This window comes from Leuciscus leuciscus (genome assembly GCF_965113295.1).
Source record: "Leuciscus leuciscus genome assembly, chromosome: 1".
Taxonomy (NCBI): domain Eukaryota; kingdom Metazoa; phylum Chordata; class Actinopteri; order Cypriniformes; family Leuciscidae; genus Leuciscus; species Leuciscus leuciscus.
Genome location: NC_138725.1, coordinates 65,066,966 through 65,088,748, shown reverse-complemented (window position 1 = coordinate 65,088,748; position 21,783 = coordinate 65,066,966). Strand labels below are relative to the sequence as shown.

Genomic DNA, 21,783 nt, shown 5'->3' with positions numbered 1-21,783 from the left:
TTTGTCATTAAAATGTCATTAAGTGTTAATACTGTCAAATTATTTTATAACTAATACTGGAATACTGGAGAGAAAAAAAGTGGTCAGAGATATATTCATGACACAGTTATAATGGCCTCATGACAGCCAATGTCAAAACCAACCACATGCCAGTTTAATGTAATGTTAACCCATAAAGCTAAGTAGTTTCTTAAGTTTGATGATTAATCTGCTATGTCATGTTTATTGTTTATGACACATTTATGACAGGTTATGATGTATTGGTTTATGTCAAGTTGTCATGACAAAGACACTGACAGGTTATGATGTATTGGTTTATGTCAAGTTGTCATGACAAAGACATCTCAAACAACGTCATATTTTCACAAAAAAAATTCATAACTGAGCGAATGACACTTTCATTTTTTCAAATTCATAAACATGCATAAAACCTCCTTCATATTCATGACATGTGTCATGTCATGATTATGAAGGTGTCATGTCAATCTTATGCACACCCCTTCAAGTAAAGCGTTACCGTAATGTGATCAAAACAGTGCTTCAGGAACGAGATTTTGCTTTGGGCATCAAAATTAAAAGTTAATATGTTCATTTATTTCGCTGTCCTAACAATGCCTTGTTATTGCCCAGTTTCACAGACAAGGCTTAAAGGGTTAGTTCACCCAAAAATGAAAATGATCCCATAATTTACTCACCCTCAAAACTTTCTTCTTTCAGCCAAACACATTCAGAGTTATATTAACATGCGTCGGGTCAGAGGTCACTCTTCCGCCGGAACAAGACCCGTATACGGCTGTTGCAGAAGCCAGTGATTATAGTTAATAAAGTTATAAATATGGATATTTTTCTTACACAAATGCATCACTTCGCTTCAGAAGGCCTTTATTAACCCCCTGGATCAGTATAGATTACTTTTATGATGGATGGATGCACTTTTTTGGGTTAAAATCTCAGGCTCTATTCACTTACATTATAAAGCTTGGAAGAGCCAGGATTGTTTTTAAATATAACTCTGATTGTGTTTGGCTGAAAGAAGAAAGTCATATACACCTAGAATGGCTTGAGAGTGAGTAAATAATGGGATAATTAAAATTTTGGGGTGAACTAACCCTTTAAGTCTAGTCCCAGGTTAAAATGCATGTTGGAGCTAAAAGTTAAAGTCGCCATGAACCGGAAGTTACAAGCGACTTTTCTCCAGTGTTGTGACGTATTTCCAAGTGAAACGGAATATTGAATAGAGGGCAGGGTTTTACTCTAGCGCTCCTCCTCTCCATCTCTCGCTCATAGCAGACTAACGGTTTGAGGGGAGTTGCCACGCCCTAGCGCCATAGCACATGACAGGAAGAGAAGTCGTTTCGAGGGGGGAGGGAAAGATAACATATTTGATTAAAGAATTTAAGGGCACATGAATTTTAAAAATGATAAATCATTTGTAAAAAACACTACAATATTACATATAAAAATACGAATGGTAAAATTTGATTTCATGGCGACTTTAACAGTTAACTGAAAGTGAATTGCACTGGAATATTTTTTACATGTCAGTGCCATTGCTCTGTCTCAAGATGCACACCAGTAATGTTTTTGTCTAAAGCAAGTTTATAAAAGCTACTTAAATGTCATCATTTTTAAATGTCAAAATATATAAAGACATAAATGTCAAAAAATGCCTAATTCTGACTTAATCTAAGTCCTGTCTGTGAAACTAGGCCAACATGGTTTGTTGCATTTGCATTTAGCATTGTGTCTTTTTTCAGAACAGACCTACAACCCACTAGATGAGAACAACCAGTGCAGAAAAACTATATGAACAACTGAAGCCCTTTTTCAATACTAACTTCTCTTTCCAGCACTACCCTAATCCAACGGTGCAAGTACACTTTGAAAGATTTATGTCACATTTTGGATGGAGTTGATCACATTTTCCCAGAATACAATAGGACGCATATGCCACAATGGGAGCTCGAACAAGGGGAATGAAGAAGGTGTTGTTTGAAAGCCTGCCATTATCTTTTTGGCCGAACACTGTGATAATGTCAAAGCAAACTTGATAAACAGCATTCTTATGCCCTGCTGCTGTAAATCTTGAGAACAGCAACACAGTGTTACACAGTGTGTCGAAACAATGTGGCTCTGTCAAACTCTACCTTGCAGTCCAGAGCCGCCTCTTCCGTGGGAGAGCAGTCGTGACCTTTGTGCATTTTTGAGGCTTGGCACACCACGCAGATGGGCTCCTGGTCCACCAGACAGAAGAGCTTGAGCTTCTCCCCATGTCTCCAGCACAGGGTGTTTGATCCAGGCGCACTGCCCTGGCCTTTCCCCAGCTGAAAAGCTTCACACAGGTTTTTGAGGGCCCGGTTTGAAAGTGGGCTTTTCTTGGAAGCTTTTCTCCTGCAGACGGGGCAGCTGCGAAAGACTGCGCTCTCCCAGAAGTGCTCCAGACAGCTCCTGCAGAAACTGTGGCTACATGGCAAAAGCACCGGATCCTGGAAGATGTCACAGCACACGGGACAGGAGAGGTCCTCTTCGGGAAGGTTTGCAGACATATCCTTTAGCAGGTACCGCTTTTTTTCCAGGTTTTAAGAGGAGGGCTTGTTGTCTGCGTTAGACATCTCAGCTAAAGCTTTACAGGTGTTCTGGTTTCATGGAGCACAGCGCTGATAATGTGTCTGTCTTGACATGCAACAGTAGAGAGGGAGGGGTCTGAGCACTCTGAACTAGTAAAACTAGAAGTGATTGTTGAATAATGTAGAGAGTGGATGGTAGTTGATCCACTTCCTATAGCCCATATAGTCTAATTCAAATAGTAGGTGTGGTTTCACTATTTAAGTTCTGCTGCCCATACATCGCAATAAATCCATTATTAATATACCGGTATACACAATAAGGTTCCAAAAGGGGGCTTTTACAGCGATGCCATAGAAGAATGGTACCCCCCCGAAAAAAACTTTCAGTGAAAAGAACCATTAGTGTAAAGAACTTTTAAAAAATCCAAGCCTTCCACCATATAATACAACTTTTTTCCATAATAAAGAACCTTTTGTGGAAAGGTTCCGATGATGTTAAAGGCTCTTCATGGAACCATTGATGCCAATAAAGAACTTTTATTTTTATGATTATTGTGTATATTAATTTAAGTTTATATTTATGCATTGTGACACACATGCAAATCTCATTAATGCAAAACAATATCTGTAATGCAGAACAACCATTCTAATTATTTAAATGTAATTGTATAATTTTAAATAAAAAAAATTGTAATTAAAAATTATTTGCTGGACAAAATGGCACTCAAACCAATCAATTAATCCTAACTTGGGTTTTAGTAAGCAAGGGATAGTATGTGAATAGTAGCCTACAGATTATTAGATTTTTATAATTAAGTTAAGACTAAGTGGAAAAGTAATAGAAGACAGTTTGTTTGTTTGTTTGTTTTAAGTGTTGCTATTCTAGCAAAGCAAGATGAATCTGTGGGGTTCCTCAGGGGTCCATTCTTTGAAATGTTTCAAATATTCTTACTCCAATAATGTTTGCAGATGACACAACCTTAGTACTCTCTCACTCAAATTTTAATTTATTGATTAAGAATGTAAATTATGGTCTAATCACATACTAATTGGTTTAATTTAAATAAATTATCTTTAAATATAGTAATATATATTTTATTTATTTTTTGGTGGTAAAAAATTATACCCTGGATTTATAAAAAAATATATAATTGAGTGTATTGAGATGCCTCAAGTGTCAACTATAAAATTCCTGGGAGTTTTTGTTGATGAGAGCTTGAGTTCTCAAGTTCACGTATAATAAGGAGGGTTAGGCACCTTGTTACATGAGTGTCTTCTTACTCTTAACTACAGTTTAATGTATCCGTATATCTCTCATATTGTAATATATAATGTTTGGGCGAGCACTTTTAACATTTAAAAAAAAATAAAAAATAATCCTTCATAAACATTTTGTTGGGATTGCAACCTGATCAATTGCATTTACTTCACCTGCTTTGTTATTTCAGAAACTTCAGGTTCTGATATTAATATTTCTCAAATGTGTTTTCACTTATAATATATATTCAAGTAAAGGTAACATTCCAGAACAATTTAAGATGTATTTTAAAGTAAATTCACAGGTTCACTGTAACTTAAGACGCGCCATTCTCTATTTCCCTTTTCCTATATTTTTCAGACGTGTCTTTAATAGTCAGTGGTCCTTATAGAGAGTCGCCTATCCTCTAAGCATCCTACCCGGAGTCTCCACGAGCTTCTCATTCCATCCAAGCTTCTGGAGCCTTCTATCCTCCAGCCTCGGTTGCCATAGCGATGACGTTATCTTGCACCACACGTTCAGCCCAGTAACGGAGCTCAGAGGCGGGCGTTATTAGAGAGACGAGCAGGGAAAAAGCAGCTCAATCTGTGAGTGTGCAGAAGACAGACAGCCAGCCAGCCCTCGGTTCGATTCCCGCGTCCCCGCCAGTGTCCCTCCTGTTGCACCATGCGCGAGATTGTGCACCTGCAAGCCGGCCAGTGCGGCAACCAGATCGGAGCCAAGGTAAAATGCACAAATAAATAGCTTTGTTTGAGAACGGACGGCTCAGATTGGAAAAATGCACGCGATGCCCTCCGAGGCGACAAAACCTGCCTTTAAAGAATCTTCCAGATTAATTCTGCCGATTTCATCAGCTGCATGCAGGATTTAAAGATGCATTTGCCCAACCTGAACACATTGCGAAGAGACAGACTGGGAGTGGAAACAACTCATTCATTCATTGTACGATGGGGAATCAAACATTCCTTCTGTTTCCCCTTTTTATAATAGCGATAATCGTGCCATCATACCACATTTATTACAGTTAGACCTTATATACACCCTTCAGGGTAATTGATGGCAATGAGATTGAATTGTTGGATTGGTTCCTCCTATCGACGATCATGACCTACTTAACGCTTTATTAGCATATGGGTATGTATAATATATTCTACTTTGGTATTTAATATTTTGCAAATAGATTCCATATTCATATAATATAGTGACATATGCATTCGAGACCTACATCGCTGAATGAAAATAACATCACATTGTTATAGATAACTTATTCCTCGGATTCCAAACCTAAATTGGAGATACTCTTTTAAAACACAATTTATACATTGTGGGATGCATTTCAGCGTTAATAATTTTTTTAATTTAACCTACATAAAAGTGTAACTTCTTATTTGCTGCATTCTTGGTTTTTAAATTTCTAACCAGATAAATATGATTCTTTACTCGGTTTCTGTCTCCCTTTCTGGCCTCCGCCCTGTTCTCTCTCTCTCTCTCTCTCTCTCTCTCTCTCTCTCTCTCTCTCTCTCTCTCTCTCTCTCTCTCTCTCTCTCTCTCTCTCTCTCTCTCTCAGTTCTGGGAGGTTATCAGCGATGAGCACGGCATTGATCCTACTGGAACATATCATGGAGACAGTGACCTGCAGCTAGACAGGATCAGTGTTTACTACAATGAGGCCTCAGGTATTTCAAAAATATATATATCTTAAAGGTTACAGTCTGCATATTTATTAAATATTTAAATAAATATTATATTTGGTGACAGCATACATATAGTGGGATCCAAAAGCCTGAGACAGCATTGGAAATCTGGAATGTAAATGTAGCATTGTTATCGTATAACTATTAAAACCAAATTGTCAAATGAAACGCTGAAGTAAAATAAAATATAAATATCTTATAAAAAAACCTAGACTAAATAAAATTAAAAGAAATATTGCATAGCTTGGCATCTGTTGAAGTACTAAAATTACTAACTGAAATAAAATTTAACTAAAACTGGGGGGGAAACCCTGAAAAAAAAAAAAAATTGAAATATTTTAAAATTAAAATACATTTAAAACTGAATATAAAAACGAAAACAACTAAACAAAATATTTACTGTACAGCGTGTTACACGTTACATGTTACCTTAGTAATATCAGTAAATTATGCATAATTACATGCAACTAACCCTAAACCAAACCCTAATCCTGTAAGTAGGCTACATGTTGCTAATTAAAATTACTCAGTAGTTAAATGTATAATTACACTGTAACAAGGAAACCTTAAAATAAAGTGTTACCTATATAATTATATTAAAATAATACCATGTAAAAGTGGAAATAAAGTGTTTAGATTTAAATTATGAAATTAAATAAGAGCACATTTTTTTCTATTTTTAACTTATTCGCACTAAAGAATTACGAAAACCAAGTTGATGTGCTTCAGATTGTTCTTAAATCACGTTGTGTAACATGAGGGGCTTTTCCATAATTCCAATAACTATTGTTGTCGTCAACCATAACTAAGTAACTGCTTTTTGCCGTGTTTGCACCGCAAGAACTGGGAACGATTTTAGTTATAAGAACACCTTTTGTGGCGACTAAATACCTACTTCAGATAGGGTCTAACCAGCACAATAGGAACTACCAGTGACGCAAGTGTATGCTGATTGGCCGAACGCATGCCATACGAAACACCGGCACCAGCCAGTTTTATACACAGTTTACATATACTTACTCCATGAACATAAAAAAAGAGCGATAAGGCCTACCTGTCGTCTTTGTCTGCGGTGTTGTGTTCTTTACTCAACCTCAATGATATGTAGCACCACGAGTTGATGCAGGAGATTTCGTCTCTCAGCCCTCTTTTTTAATATTTCAATCGCATAACTATATGTCTGCTCCCTCTCAGTTATCACAAAACCCATGACACACAACTAAAGCACAACTCTGATCACGGCGTCCTCTATTCTCCAGTCGTTGACGCCATTTTTCGTCCGACTTACGTCACTTCAGAGTTCATACTGGCGCTGTGGATGCAACCAGGAAAAATTTCCTTGGTGAAACTTTAGTTCTCAGGGAACCACCCTGGTGGCTAGTTCCTTAACCCGGTGCGAAAAGCCTCTATGATCATCAGGCTTTACACAAACAGCTTGAGTGCTGCAATCAGTACAGCAAAAGGAAGACAGAAAGACCAGTTGAAATTCATTCAAGGTTTCAGTTGAATTTTTCACTTAAATTGTTATGCTGATTTGAATAAAATGTTGTTTTTTGTAATGCAAAATGTAAGCACTGTGTTTAAACCTCGTTGTATGTACAAACATTTGTCTGACCTACTGTATCTGTCTCTTTGTTTAGGTGGGAAGTATGTTCCCCGTGCTATCTTGGTGGACCTGGAGCCTGGCACGATGGATTCAGTTCGTTCAGGACCCTTTGGACAGATATTTAGACCTGACAACTTTGTGTTTGGTAAGTGTTTAGATGCTTTAAATTAGATGCTAGGAGTTCAGATTTGACTTGGTGAATGCCTGCAAATTCGTGTCAGAATGAACACCCCAAAGACTATAGATGTACCAGGACGGTGTACTTGTAATGCAAAATATATGGCGGAATAAGCTCCGCCTTCTAAATAAAAGAACCAAAAGAGAGCCATAGAAGCTCCAGTTCCCTTAGAAACCTGACGCAAGCTTAGGTCTGCACATGAACAACAACCTGATATAAATTGTTTAAACTTTATTTTAGCATTAGAAACTACATTTATGAGTCATGACAGATTTTATTGCCGATTTGAAATGTTTAAATGCGAGTTTGGACAGCAGGTTAAGGGATTTCAGGATTCCCCCATTCAAGTAGATAGGACATGGTCTTGGATGCCCAAAATAAGCCGCGTTTCCACCACAGGAACTTTCCCCAGGAACTTTGGGGTGGTACTCTGTGTTTTTCCACCGCAGGAACCAGGATCTAAATGACGTTCCGGGTAAATATTTCTCCCTCAGAGGTACTTTTTCACTTTTGGGGGTTGGATTTGGGCACTGAACACATTGATTGGTTGAGTTAATGCCGCATTTTTATTGGTGACTCTACGTAGCATTTTATTTCATCCACCATTTTTATAAATCTTTTGCGTTACATGCAGTAAGAGTTGTTTGCTATTCGAATCAACAATGAAGTTAAAAAATACGACCAATGGAACAACGACGAGGTTCAGGCTTTATTAATCTTAAATTCAGAAGATGAAATCCAGCGGGAACGGTAAAGTAGCGCGCAGTCCTACGTCACCGGATTAATTTGCCTAATCTTCACGGTACTTTAGACCTCGATGGAAACGCAGACAGCAACAGGTCTGGGGGAAAAAAGTTCCTGTGACAAATTGTTCCAGGTAATTTCAGTGGAAACACGGCTATAGCTGCCAGGAGTCCTGCTTTTGCAGAGTTAGGCGCGATCCTGAGTCAAGATATTTTGTTGATCCTGGAACAACATTCAGTCCAAAAATTTTATCCTGACCATATCCCTATCTCTAAGCCTTACCCTACCCATAAGTTATCCCTGAAATCAGAGGGAAATGATGGTGAATAACTGATGTAGAAGCACCTAACCCTAGTTGTAAGCCTAAACTTGACATAAACTGTAAACTTGTCACTCAAACCTGGTTGGTTGATTGGAATGTTGTTCCAGGATCAACAAAGATGTTGATCCAGGGACATGTTGCACTAGTTGCAGTTCTGCCCAGAACGCGTTGCAAATATGGCCGTAGAGTAAACTGACTTTTCCCCGAAAGGAACCATCAGTGCTCAACTCATATTGTAATGTTTTTAGGTCAGAGTGGTGCTGGAAACAACTGGGCCAAAGGTCACTACACAGAAGGAGCAGAGCTGGTGGACTCAGTACTGGATGTTGTTCGTAAGGAAGCAGAAAGCTGCGACTGCCTGCAAGGCTTCCAGCTCACTCACTCTCTCGGCGGAGGCACCGGCTCCGGCATGGGAACCCTCCTCATCAGCAAGATCCGTGAGGAGTATCCCGACCGCATCATGAACACATTCAGCGTGGTGCCCTCGCCCAAGGTGTCTGACACCGTGGTAGAGCCCTACAATGCCACGCTGTCCGTCCACCAGCTGGTGGAGAACACTGACGAGACTTACTGCATCGACAACGAGGCTCTTTATGACATCTGCTTCCGCACTCTCAAGCTCACCACACCGACCTACGGCGACCTCAACCATCTCGTCTCCGCCACCATGAGCGGCGTGACAACCTGCCTCCGCTTCCCCGGCCAGCTCAACGCCGACCTTCGCAAACTGGCCGTCAACATGGTGCCCTTCCCACGTCTCCACTTCTTCATGCCCGGCTTCGCTCCACTCACCAGCCGAGGCAGCCAGCAGTACCGCGCGCTCTCCGTTCCCGAGCTCACCCAGCAGATGTTCGACGCCAAGAACATGATGGCCGCCTGCGACCCGCGTCACGGCCGCTACCTGACCGTGGCCGCCGTCTTCCGCGGACGCATGTCCATGAAGGAGGTGGACGAGCAGATGCTGAACGTCCAAAACAAGAACAGCAGCTACTTCGTCGAGTGGATTCCCAACAATGTCAAGACCGCCGTTTGCGACATCCCACCACGCGGGCTCAAAATGGCAGCCACTTTCATCGGCAACAGCACGGCCATCCAGGAGCTCTTCAAGCGCATTTCCGAGCAGTTCACCGCTATGTTCCGCCGCAAAGCTTTCTTGCACTGGTACACCGGCGAGGGCATGGACGAGATGGAGTTCACCGAGGCAGAGAGCAACATGAATGACCTGGTGTCCGAGTACCAGCAGTACCAGGACGCCACCGCCGAAGAGGGCGAGTTCGAAGAGGAGGGCGAGGAGGAGGTTGCCTAAATCGCAACCATCAGCTGAAGCTGTTCTACTCCATCACCATCATTTCATCTTTCTCACCACAAACCGATGCTCTCCTGTGGTTCGGTTTTGTGTTTTGTAAGTGTTGTGAATGCAACAACGCAAGTTATTTTAACTGTGATGCCTTCAGATTCCATAATGATGAAACTATTGTCCATGTCAATCTGAATAAAGGCAAATTCTGAATCTGAAGTGCTTTTGTTGTTGTTGGGTTTTTTTTTCTAACGTCACAGAGGTTTACATGAATGTCTAATTTACATCAGTGGTCCTCAACTAGGGGGCCAGGATGACTTAAAACGATTAAAAATAAAACAAAATAATTTTTTTAATCAGCTTAAAACAGCTAAAAATCTGTTTTTATTCATTCCCTCAACAACTGTCATTTTTATGGTTCCCATGGTCTAGGAAAACTTGGATATGAGGGAATTTTAAAAATGTGATTTGTAGACCTGAAAAAGTCATGGAAATCTAAAATCTTAAATTGGTTAATTAATTGGTAGTAAAATGCATAAACTCTGAATAACATTTCAGTAGTTATTGAAACTATGGAATTTATTATTCATTTATATATTTTTTAATATATTGCCACTCCCCATTTTTGTGAAAAAAAAAATAGTAGTTTAATTGGCATCAACGGTTTCAAGGAAAACATTTAACATTCATGGAATCTTTCCATTCAACAAAAAGTTAATTATAGTGGAAAAATGTTCTTTAGATTATTAAAGTTCCTTCACACTAAGAAAGAAAAAAAAAGGTGCTATTTTAAAAGGTTATTTGGGGAACCAAAAAAGGTTCTTCTATGCCATGGCATAACTGTGATAAACCCCTTTTGTAACCTTTATTTTTTAAAAGTGTACAACCTTGAAGTTAAAAAGGTTGAGGACTACGTATTTACATGAACATAGTTTCTTGATATTATCATTCAAATGTATATATATATATTTTTTTTTGCCATTTTACTAAAGCAAATAAAAGCAAAAGACTGAAAATCTTAGCAACCACTAGAGAGCAGTGTTCCTGAAAACAACCTACTGAACAGGTCTTTCTTAGATCTAGTCCACATAATAAATCTTGCTTTGTTCTTGGCAAGCAAATCTGAGACCCAGCCTTAAGCAATACGGTCTAATTCCAATACGCTTCCTAGAAAGACACTCCTCCATGCACACCCAAGATATTATTGTATTATTGTGTAAGTGTCAGCAATCATATGACATTTATGTAACGTTATAAAACCTCAAAGTAGCCTACACCTTTCCAGCTACAAATTCAGAGACCTTTACTAGATATCTTTAACAGGCCTTGTAATCCACCTAATTAATTTTTTTTGGAATTAGGAATTAAGAGGAATTCTGATATATCTGGAAATAACTTAATTCCTCTTAATTCCCCCAAAAAAAGGTATCCAGAAGAATCTGATACTTATGAGTTATTAGCCACTATAGGTAATTATCAAGAGGAATAACAGGCAAACAGTAAAACTATATGCACTACCAACTAAGGTGTTTATGATGACGATAATAAATTAAAATACTATGATGATCGCAAACACTAGTTTGCAGTGTAATGGACTGTGTGTGTGTGTGTGTACAGCTCAAACAGGCTGACACCGGAAACCTTGCACATTCAAGTTAAAATTGAATGTTGATAAAACATATAATTCCGGTTCTGACTTCCGATGCGTTAATACAGCGTTCAGCCGTAACAGCAACATCATATCACGGCACAACTCCTATAGAGAATCAGGACTATATATATTCAGCAGAAGAATAACACTTAAATTAATTAGCTCAATCAACATGTTTTATTGAAAATGTGTGTTAGTGTCCTCAATATTTTTAATATGGAGTAACAGCAAAGCCACCCAAGGACATTCTGAATTGTAAATATAGTAACTCTGCTGAGCGTTGTGCCTCACAACACCCTTCAGCCATGATTATATTTGCAATATAGTCCAACCTCTCATGCCTTTTTGCTTAAATATAAACTGCAAATTCTAAAAAGCTGAAATTTGAAAAGGCATTCAAGTTAAATAGAATGCATGAAATATTTGAGTGTAAACATTCACGCCATCATAAAAAGAATCAAAAACGATTCTAAGTAGAATTCATTGTTGCACTGATCAAATTTCTGGACAATTAAAATTAGTTACAAATATATAGATATAGAAATGTAACCGAGGTAAATCAAGACAAATGAAATAATTTCTGAAATGATCAAAGTGGTTTCAACCAACCAGATTATAAAAGTAAAAACATCCAATATTGTGAGCAAATGGGTCTCAATAAATATTTAAAGGTGTAGTGTGCTAAATCTAGTGTCAGGAAACAGACGCACCCTCCAGCTTCTATTACTCAGTCAAACAGATAGTCCCGCCTCCAAACTCACACCATTGGTTGAGCTGATGCTGTTAAGTTAACCAAAGACTTTAGATACATAAAGATGGTCCAGTCATATAACTATGAATAGGAGAGAGTGAAACACACAATATGGCGGAATAAGTCCCGTCTTCTAAATAAATGAGCCAATTGCAAGAGGTGTGCTTATGACTGCATATGTGCATTGGCTGGTCCAGCCAGAAAAACACAGTTTTTTTTTTTTTTTTTCATGATTTGAGTGTTTAGAAACAATTTATAAGATCATATTTCATTGGTAATTTGAAATATGAAGCTTGGTGAACAGCTTTTGGAGAATTTGATGTCTCCCCATTCAACGAGATTGCATGGAATAGTTGCCCAAGAGGCGTTTCAAAGATGGCCGCCGAGTGAAATGACTTGCCTTAAAGGGCCAGACCAAAGTCCCTTTAAGCCTTAAAGGGACTTTGGTCTGGCCCTTTTCTGGATGCAAAAACAAACAGATTGCACTTTTGTTTTGTGCCACTAGGAGTGGAGAAATTACAAACATCACCTTTAAACATATCTTAACATTACATACAAAAATCTGCATTTGTACGTGTAAAGGAACAATTAAAACACAACGCAAAATGAAATTTTCAGAGAAAAGCTACCAGTCTAAAATAAGAATATCAATGCTAGAGAACAGCACATGCAGATCTATCCTGTGAAATGCGTTTCCTTTTGGAGAGAGTAGTTTTCCTTCAAGTTTCTTCCAAGTAGTCAGACTTGCTTTGTTTAGCCAAAACATATGGCCAGTGCTCAGAAACAGTGCTTAGTCAATGTTTATCCATTTAACCATTTTGGAATTGATTCACCATCATCATGTGCTGCTGGTTAGTTATAAACCAGTGTGTCAAATCAGTCTCTCCTCCTTGGGTAGTTTGAGGGCGTCTGGCGTCTCTACACCACGGGTTCCTGTTTGCTCCTCTGAGCTGGGGCGATACGTCCCCTCCGTCTGTCTCTTCTTCTTTACCACGCAGAACAGGAACACCAGAATCGCCGTCAAAATAGCCAACACTCCCAGGACCACAGTTGGTACGACAATGGCCACGATGTTAGGGCCCTGGACAAAGAAAAGTAGGAATGTTAATCATCCAAACGGAAGAAGTACTACAGGACGCTGCACTGCATTAAACACCGACTTGTGGCATTAACAACATTTACATAATGCAATATGACGACCAGATTTAAATTTTCTAAAAAACTTTCATGGCCCCCAGAATATTTAGTTATATTCAAATAACTAAATATTCTGGGATATTCTATGCAATATATCAAAAGAAAGAACTGTTCAGAATTCAGAACTATAATCAAAACATAGATGGAGTAGATCACGTCTATCAACACCCCCAAAGCTTCACAGTCCTGTATCTCTTCATGGGTCGACATTTCATTCCATAACGTCAGGCAGTTTTGATTTTAATGCCATTTAATGTTTGATGATCACGTTTTTTTACATGTGCGTAAGCAATGTTTCTATTGCTTTTTCCTGCATCTTCTCCTTTGTTTTGATCAGGAGATTCTGTACTCTTTCAGAAGATGTGTAATAGCGCTCCCTACCATTTTACAGTGAAAACATGGATTGGCGGGAAATTCCGTCAATGGCGGGGAAGTGTTGTGTCATAAATGATGGAAAACTCCATCAATGGCAGGAAAAGAGTTAAGCTCATAATCGTAGTAACCATAATAGTAGTAAAATATGGCATATGCCTAATTTAAATTTCCTGCCAGTTTTCTGCTCTGACCAAAGTGCGCAAGTGCTTGTGATGTGTACGAATGGCAATTTGTAAACATACCGGTAAAGGAGTCACATTTTTGGGGTGCTGAAGAAGCCGAGTTCATGTTGACAATGTTGTGCGATGAATATAACGGAGTATATTGATGGTCGAAAACAGACATGCCGACATTTTATGCGCGTCACCGAAAAAAAAAATCCAATACGTCCGTAGAAATGTGTTTTGCATTTGATTCAAGTAGATTAAAACAGTAACACACCTACAGTGCTGTGCTAATAATAATCAGAATAATCACATTATTGGTGCACATGTAAACGTAGTCCTTCTCACTGCAAGGCATGCAATGACGGTCTGGCCCAAGTTTTGCATTTCAAATGAGTGATCAAGAACAGATCGCTTAGTTTCTGTAAAATTCAGAATTTAAATGAGAATCCCTTTTACATTCAATGCCTGAATTTAAGCCGAGCTTAAATGGAGGTAGAAAACAGGATTTGAGGACGTTGTCAAATGGAATGAAATTAATTTAACTGCTGTTGGTGCAGTTGTTAATAATTACAGAATTCTTACCCATAAACATAAACGTTATTAATATTTGTATTTTTTTATTTTGAAAGAAAGTAAAACTTTTATTCAACAAGGATGCATTCAATTCAATTCAATTCATCATGTTTAAAAGTAACAGTAAAGATGTAACAGCACAACTGTTTTCAACATTGATGATGATGATAAATGTTTCTTGATCATCAAATCATCATATTAGAATGATTTCTGAAGGATCATGTGACACTGAAGACTGGAGTAATGATGCATCACAGGAATAAATTACATTTTAAAACATAAACATTTAAATTATAACAACATTTATTAATGTTTTTGATTAAATAAATGTAGCCTTGGTGAACATAAGATACTTCTTTCAAAATTCAATAAAACAATTCTTACTGACCCTTAACTACTGGCCATGGTTGCAGAACAATTAAGAATTTGTTTCTTCGTTTTACTAAATTGTGCGCATTATATAATAATTTGCTCCTCCGATTTAGTAAATCATGGCCACGTTGTACTTATTTTCTCCCTCGTTTTGATTGAACTACAACTTAAAAGGGAACAAATTATAATATCGTACGCACAATTTATTTAAAACAAGGGAACGAAATGTGCTGACATATTCGTAAATCGTGGGAACAATTTGTTCATTTGTGGCCACGATATACATATTTTTTCCTGCATGTCACATGGTATTCAAAGGGAGCCAATTCTGAATTTTGGGCAATTCTGATTCTCATTGAGCAAATGAAGAGAACATTCTCCAACAGTTAATCAGATACTTATAAGAGAAATCATTTTGACAGTTGATGCCCTTCAGGCTAATATAGAGAGAGGAAAGAAACACGCCGCTACACCTCAAGGAATCTCTACTTACTGGGCTGGGAGTTGTACTGGGCATTGTGGTGTTGTCATCTGTAAATAGAAAACATTACAATGAGATGACAATTAATTGTACAGATTATGAATGACGGTCTACAGACTCTAATATGACTTTTGTACTCATCCTAGCTAGGGGTGGCTCACAAATCACAAAATGGTTTCTCAGTGACAGTGTTGCAGCTCAAAGTAGCATGTGTTTTCTTTGCGGTTCTTTAATATTTGATCTGAGGTGTGTTTCAGGATCATTTCAAGTCACATCACTATGACATGCACCACTGTCACAGAGCTCGCCACTAACACTATACTTTGTTAACAATGAGAAAAAAGAAGCAAAGATATGAGGATGAGAACTAAACATTAATAAAAGAGGAACTTGAGAGTGTTGTTTTTTTTTTCATGTCAAATGGTGTGAACTGTGATATGTGCGCTCTGTGATGGTGTAATCTCACAATTTAAGTTGATTTACAGCAACATAATGAAACCCAGCACAAGCTAAACATCTGGACCTTAACACAAAATTTGATATAAAAATATAGCTAAAGTTGAGAGGTGCTGATTTAGAGCTTATTGTGTGATTCTATATTAATGCACATATGAGAAGTAGCGGCCTTTGCTATGTTTCACTTGAAACGGGCCTCGCAACAGAAAGGGGCCTATGCTTGCGCTGGAAAAAGAGCCTAATCCCCTGCCATTACGCAGAGCGCACACGCAACAGGGTTAGAAATTAACGAGGGCTTGGGGCAAAAATGTCACCAGACTTAAAGGGGTCATATAATGGTACATGCACTTTTACAAGTTGGTTGTACTGAAATGTGTTGGCAGTGCCTGTACACAACCATCATAAAATGATAAAAATCCATCCAGTGGTTTTTTTTTAAATCTCCTTATATGTTTCCCCCCCTCTCAAATCAAGCCGTTCGACCTTGTGACGTCACACGGTCGGACGCCCCTCCCACGATTGTTGATTGACAGCAGCGTTTCAACACAGACCCGCCCTCGCTCGTGAGCAAGCTGTCATCATAGACCGCACGTCATTGTTGATAGCTGGAGCACTGTCTATGAGCAGAATGGCGTCTAAGTGATTGTGGTGTTCTGTTCTTGGGTGCAATAAGGAACACAGCATCATTTTGATGTTCCTAAATCCGAACCGCTGAAGACGCAGTGGCTGAGTTTGTTTTCGAAGGGAATATTCCCCACGATCAATGTCAATGCTTTCATGTTTGCGCGAATCATTTCACACACCAGACTGCTTTATAAACGAGAACATTGAAAAAGGTATTAGCTCCTGTCTGAGTATGTGTTGTTTATGTGCCTAATGACTGTCATAGTCTCACAGACTGTTTTTTTTTTTTAAACAGATCAATAAAATTGTAATGCTTCAGCCCTGACAGTTGTACCTAACACTGCATAGATAACGTTATGCATCAGGGACAAGCCTACATTTACCGAAAAAAAGTTTTTCATGACCATTAGCTGTAACATCAATCTGTCATTGAACTAACATATACATCAGTAAACACATAGCGTTCGTATCTCACTACTCTACCCTGCCAGTACATACAAAGATAGATCAAAGTGACATTACGTTCTTACAATACTAATGAGAATTTTTAATTACAAACTTTTCATTTAGACCCTAAAGAATCATATTAGCTTGTACAAAAATGGCATTATATGACCCCTTTAATAATAATGCAATAAAAAAACAAGATATGGTGCAAATTATTTATTTTTTTTAAATAAAAAATTATCGACATCCTAGCGCACTCCTAAAAGTTGACAGAATACACTTTTAGCATACACACGTTTAAAATGTACAGTTTCTTCTGGGAAAACTGACAAAAAAAATATTGATAAATGACTCATCTTGCACATACACAATTTGACTAGAGTGACAATGTCCCTCCCCCCCCCCAATGCCACAGAATAAGCTAGAAGCTATGAATGGTTACTATAAACTAAAGGATATTGGCTATTTTAAAACATAGGGATGAGCCTTTCGACACGTCCCCCTTCCTGTTTCAATACGTCTACACGGGAAAGAAAACGGCACGTGTCAAGTGATCACATGGTCTTTGAATATTTTGTGTGGTACTGTATGACGTCATATTCAGTGTATATGTATTGATAATTTTGCTGTTGAACATAACATTTTGAATTTTCAACATGAATATCTGTTATTTGGCCATTCGATTTTCTAAGTAGGCCTACTGTGTCTAATGTGGCGATCAATACAAAGGTAGCAAATTAATTTCTGTGAATTATAATTCAAATTCAGTTGTTCTTTTTTCCATCATCAACTGCGTAATGTTTAGAAAAGTCTGCCTCATTTTTCATTGGTAAACGTAAAATGTTCAACCAAACATTGCTGTTTATAACTATGCACTGTTGTATTGTTGTATATAAGATGCTTTTTTTTGTGCTGTACCACCAATCCCTATATTGGTAAGCTCTATCAAAGCCTCAGAATTTTTATAAATTACCAAATACTTTATCATAGTTGTCTCCTTGTTCAAAATTAAAGAAGGACAAGTAAAGTATAAAATGGTGCCCCATGATTTACCTCAATTCTCTAAGAAAAAACAAATCCCTCAAATAACAAAAACCTCAAATAATCTCAAAGTTTGGCAACTTTGTAAAATCTCGGCAACTTTGTAAAATCTCACATTTGTGATTGTTGCACTTTGACAAACCATAGTGTGCTTTTGAAGGTCAGAGAACAAGTAATGGTACAAACACTATTTACTTGATTTGAAATAAATGTTACACTTGCAAAGTGGTGATTTAGGGCACGTTTACACAACAACAATGCAAAAAATGAAAAAGTTCTTCCTTAACGTTTTTCGCGTACAGACGACAATGTAGTCAAAACGATCCCCGTTCACACAGATCCGCAAAAACGACTAAAGCCGATGCATTATTCATGCCAGGCCTGTAGATGGCGATGCCACTTTGTAAAAGAAACACTACGACGTAATATGCATGCATTGACATCACCATTTTCACAAATCTGCGTTTTTGTAGTTTACACTGAGACGATAACAGTGTCGTTTTCAAAAACTTGCACTTTGACACCTGTTTTCAAAAGTTAGCATTTTCAAGCCCACAAAACGTTGTTGTCGTGTAAATGAACAACCAAAATGAAGACAAAGTTTTCAGTTTTCAGCTGAAAATGGTGTTGTGTAAACGGTCCCTAAAAATAATGTTTAAATGCTATGAAGGCACAACAACACAAATACATAGAAGAAAGAGAGAGAAGGGAAAGAGAGAGAGTGGGAGAACACATATGAAAAAGCTGAAATGTTAATCATTTACGAGAGTCAATAATCCCTCAAGGACAGAGATAACTTTAAAGAAGGAAAGGAACTTGTTGCAGGACTAATCATGAAGCACGTGAATGCAGTTTAAGTATGTAGTGGGACATTTCTTTATTAAATGTTTTCTTTAAAAGAGGGGCAAAGAAAGTGTTTTAGGAAGATGGAAACTTTTGTTAATTCTGCAATTAGTTGAACTTAGTTGAGTTTGTTCCAGTGTTTGTTTTGAAAGAATGTGCTTATGTTGCAATAAAGAAATGATGCAATGACTCGTACATGTTCAAGAAAGCAAGGAAACTGAGATGAGCAGAAAACGTACATCACCATTCCTAGCTCAAGCACACCTGGTGTAACTAATGAAGCCCTTGATTAGTTGCATCACGTGTGCTTGAGACAACACCTGTTTTGCAGATTTCTGCTTGTTGTGAGGGATTTTGTTCAGGGGGTTGAATAGTTTTGAGACTGCATTTGTTGTGTTGACCTATTTTAATGACTTTTGTTTGATTTGTTCATTGCAAACAGCAAAAAGTCTGTCAATTTTGCCAATTAACCTGATTTGCAAAGGGGGTTGAATAATTTTGATAACAACTGTATGCATGAATCTCAAAAAAAAATGTTTCATCCCCGAAATGAGAAGAAAAAGAAAATTACATGTAGCCTATTTTGAAGCATTGTGACATTATTTTTTGACAATTAAGCACAATTCTGTACCAAATTCTCAATTTTTAAATCAGCATCAAAGTATGTACAACAAATACTACAACAATGCATTTAAATAATATATAACATTTTCACTATGAAGTAATGAGAACTAGATATGTTGTATTACAGTGAATAAGTACAGTTTGTGTGGGGATATGCACCTACATGTCATGAAAATAATGTCACAATACAGACAATAGTAATGACCCTAAAAATTATTCCATTTTCTATATGGAAAATATAATTTAATGTGATTTTGGAGGTAAAATGTGATCTGGGTGGATTTTATGATACTCATTGTTTATGATTACACAGTTCTCATACCTTTTATTTTATTTTATCTTAATGGCGAGTACAATTTTATGACCTCCCAACAATACCTTAGATGTTTTTGCAGAAAACAGACATGCTTGAGCTTGTTTCTGGGGCACTTCAGGCAATCTAGTACTAAATTAGTACAAATTAGAGGAGTGTTACTCGGCTCATGTTCAGATTAATCTGACGCAACTCAATTGAGCTGTTTAAACGCAGTGAGCTTTAACAGTGATTAATAATCCGGATACTCTCAAAGTTCAGTTTCGGACATGACTGCAGAGGTGGAGCGAGTGACTCACCCTGGGCCGAAACATTCCTGAGAAGCAGCAGCATAAAACTCCCTGCCAAAAGTCCAACCTGCCGAATCATCTCCGGGATGGAGTCAATCTGCACCCCTACCCCCGACCAGAAGGGGCTGACGCTCCGGCTAGGGTGGAGCGGAGGTGATCAATAAATCATGTCCGAGATCAAAGAATAAGAAAATCTAACGAGCTGCAAAAGAAGAGTAGAAACGTCTGTAAGGATCTGAAGTTGGTTTGCAGATTTGATCATTCCTATAGTTTAAAACTGTGAGTTTCTTCATAGAACCACAGATGCAAATAAAGAACCTTAATTTGTAAGATTGTAGAAAAGAACTATTTGTTTTTATAAGTGACTTGGAATAATTTAGCGCACTAGTCTAGTTGGCTATGATTTCCTAAATTAAACAAAACATATCCAAATGCACTGATTCATTCCTGTATGCCTTATTTTTCTTATCGGTGCAAACTTGGATTTTAAACAAGGTCGCCATGTGTAAATTCTGTTCTGGTAACAAATATATCAACATTTACTAATACACTATTAAAATCAAATGTTATAGGCTAGTTGTTAACATTAGCTAATGCACTGCGAAGAAACATGAACAAACACTGACTGAACAGCTGTATTTTTATTAACTAACCTTAACAAAGATTAACAAATACAGTAACAGATTTAACTTATTGATAATGGCTAAGTTGGTTAATACATCAACTAATGTTAAAAAATGAGACCTTATTGTAAAGTGTTAACGTTACCAGATATTTAAGAGTGTCCAGATGTACTGAATGTGTTTAATACTTAACAGCTGACTCCTGGCAGGTACTTATTTCTCATTTCTGTTCATGTAACCTTTATCCAGTTCACGACATGAACATTCCTTCCAACTTATTTGTGTTGCTAAGGAAACATTCATCCATTCGACTCGACACGACACATAAACAGAAACAAACTCATACCTGTGTGTCCACCTTCATAATCCACGATGTTGTTTCCTGACGAGTTTTTCTGAATGTATGTGGACTAACGTTATATGTCCGCAGGTCGCTTCCGCCTCTCACCTTACCGGTCAAATTAAGGATTTAAACCGAAACTAGCTCGTCAACTCCGGCGTCCTGCTCATAATAAAACATTGTCCATCGGGATCCTGCCCTGCTTTCAATGGTGGTCTTGTGTTTACTAGAGTGTTGAATGAATGCTCGAGTTGGGGTTTGTCTTCTTCCTAAATTCTCATCGCTGATCACATGGTTCAGTGTCGTGTTACAACACCTGAATCCAGCAGCTACTACCTGTGGCGCGAGACAGGCGCGCTATTGTGCGCCGAGATCCACCTGCGCACTGGAGCGATGCGCGCGCTCGCGTCCTCTCTCAGTACTGGCTTTACTGACGCACGTCATCATCACTGTTTCGATCTTTGCGCCCTTTACTAATTTGAATGTTAAACGGTTTCCATCTGTAATGTACCCGACTGATTATTATTTATTTTTTCAATGGAAGCTATTTTTAGCTTTTAATTTTAGATTCAATTTATTACCTAACCTAACATAAATAACACATAATAGAAAATAAATTAAATAATATAAACTAGCTCTCTCTCTCACACACACGTTATCAATAATACATTCGGTTTGAAATGTTCTCTCAGTGTTGCGACCTCCAGTGGTAGCGAATGAACTTTTAATCTCATAAGAAAGAAATTCTTGACATACCAAACTTCTGTTAATCCTTTCGTCCTTTTAGAAAAAGTATTAACCACTTAGTGTCTGTTGTTTCGTTGATGGTACACACACAGAAAATCACAGATAAAAGAGGAAATTAGCATAAAACTCACTCACAGTGAAACGTACGACAACAACAACGAAAATAATAATATTATAATTCACAAATATAGCCTACAGTAGT

At 37.9% G+C, this 21,783-nt stretch overlaps 3 protein-coding genes across 4 annotated transcripts in view; 1 reads left to right on the top strand and 2 right to left on the bottom strand.

The window, feature by feature from the left end:
* The window catches only part of LOC309505949 (zinc-binding protein A33), a gene marked incomplete at its 5' end in the record, with an annotated part of 6,704 nt that extends 4,158 nt beyond the window's left edge, over positions 1 to 2,546 (bottom strand). The window contains one exon of the mRNA XM_082179422.1: positions 2,148 to 2,546. Coding sequence (XP_082035548.1) covers positions 2,148 to 2,546 — 399 coding nt within the window. The remainder of the gene's footprint in view (positions 1 to 2,147) is intronic.
* Positions 2,420 to 11,365, top strand: tubb4bl (tubulin, beta 4B class IVb-like). 2 transcript variants are annotated; one of them, XM_082179464.1, is made up of 5 exons: positions 2,420 to 2,558; positions 4,186 to 4,548; positions 5,393 to 5,501; positions 7,160 to 7,270; positions 8,618 to 11,365. In XM_082179464.1, exons 2-5 carry the CDS (start codon positions 4,492 to 4,494, stop codon positions 9,673 to 9,675), a joined length of 1,335 nt encoding a protein of 444 aa, XP_082035590.1. In that variant the 5' UTR covers positions 2,420 to 2,558; positions 4,186 to 4,491; the 3' UTR covers positions 9,676 to 11,365. The 2 variants fall into 2 exon arrangements, with proteins under 2 accessions (XP_082035590.1, XP_082035591.1); XM_082179465.1 differs by lacking the exons at positions 2,420 to 2,558; positions 4,186 to 4,548; positions 5,393 to 5,501; positions 7,160 to 7,270 and adding an exon at positions 7,708 to 7,778.
* A 106-nt stretch (positions 11,366 to 11,471) lies between these two features.
* On the bottom strand, positions 11,472 to 21,260 carry crb3a (crumbs homolog 3a). The gene is made up of 5 exons (XM_082179674.1): positions 20,841 to 21,260; positions 19,881 to 20,073; positions 15,246 to 15,283; positions 12,500 to 13,149; positions 11,472 to 12,468 (listed from the first exon to the last, which is right to left on the bottom strand). Exons 2-4 carry the CDS (start codon positions 19,948 to 19,950, stop codon positions 12,940 to 12,942), a joined length of 318 nt encoding a protein of 105 aa, XP_082035800.1. The 5' UTR covers positions 19,951 to 20,073; positions 20,841 to 21,260; the 3' UTR covers positions 11,472 to 12,468; positions 12,500 to 12,939.
* Between the last annotated feature and the right edge of the window lie 523 nt (positions 21,261 to 21,783).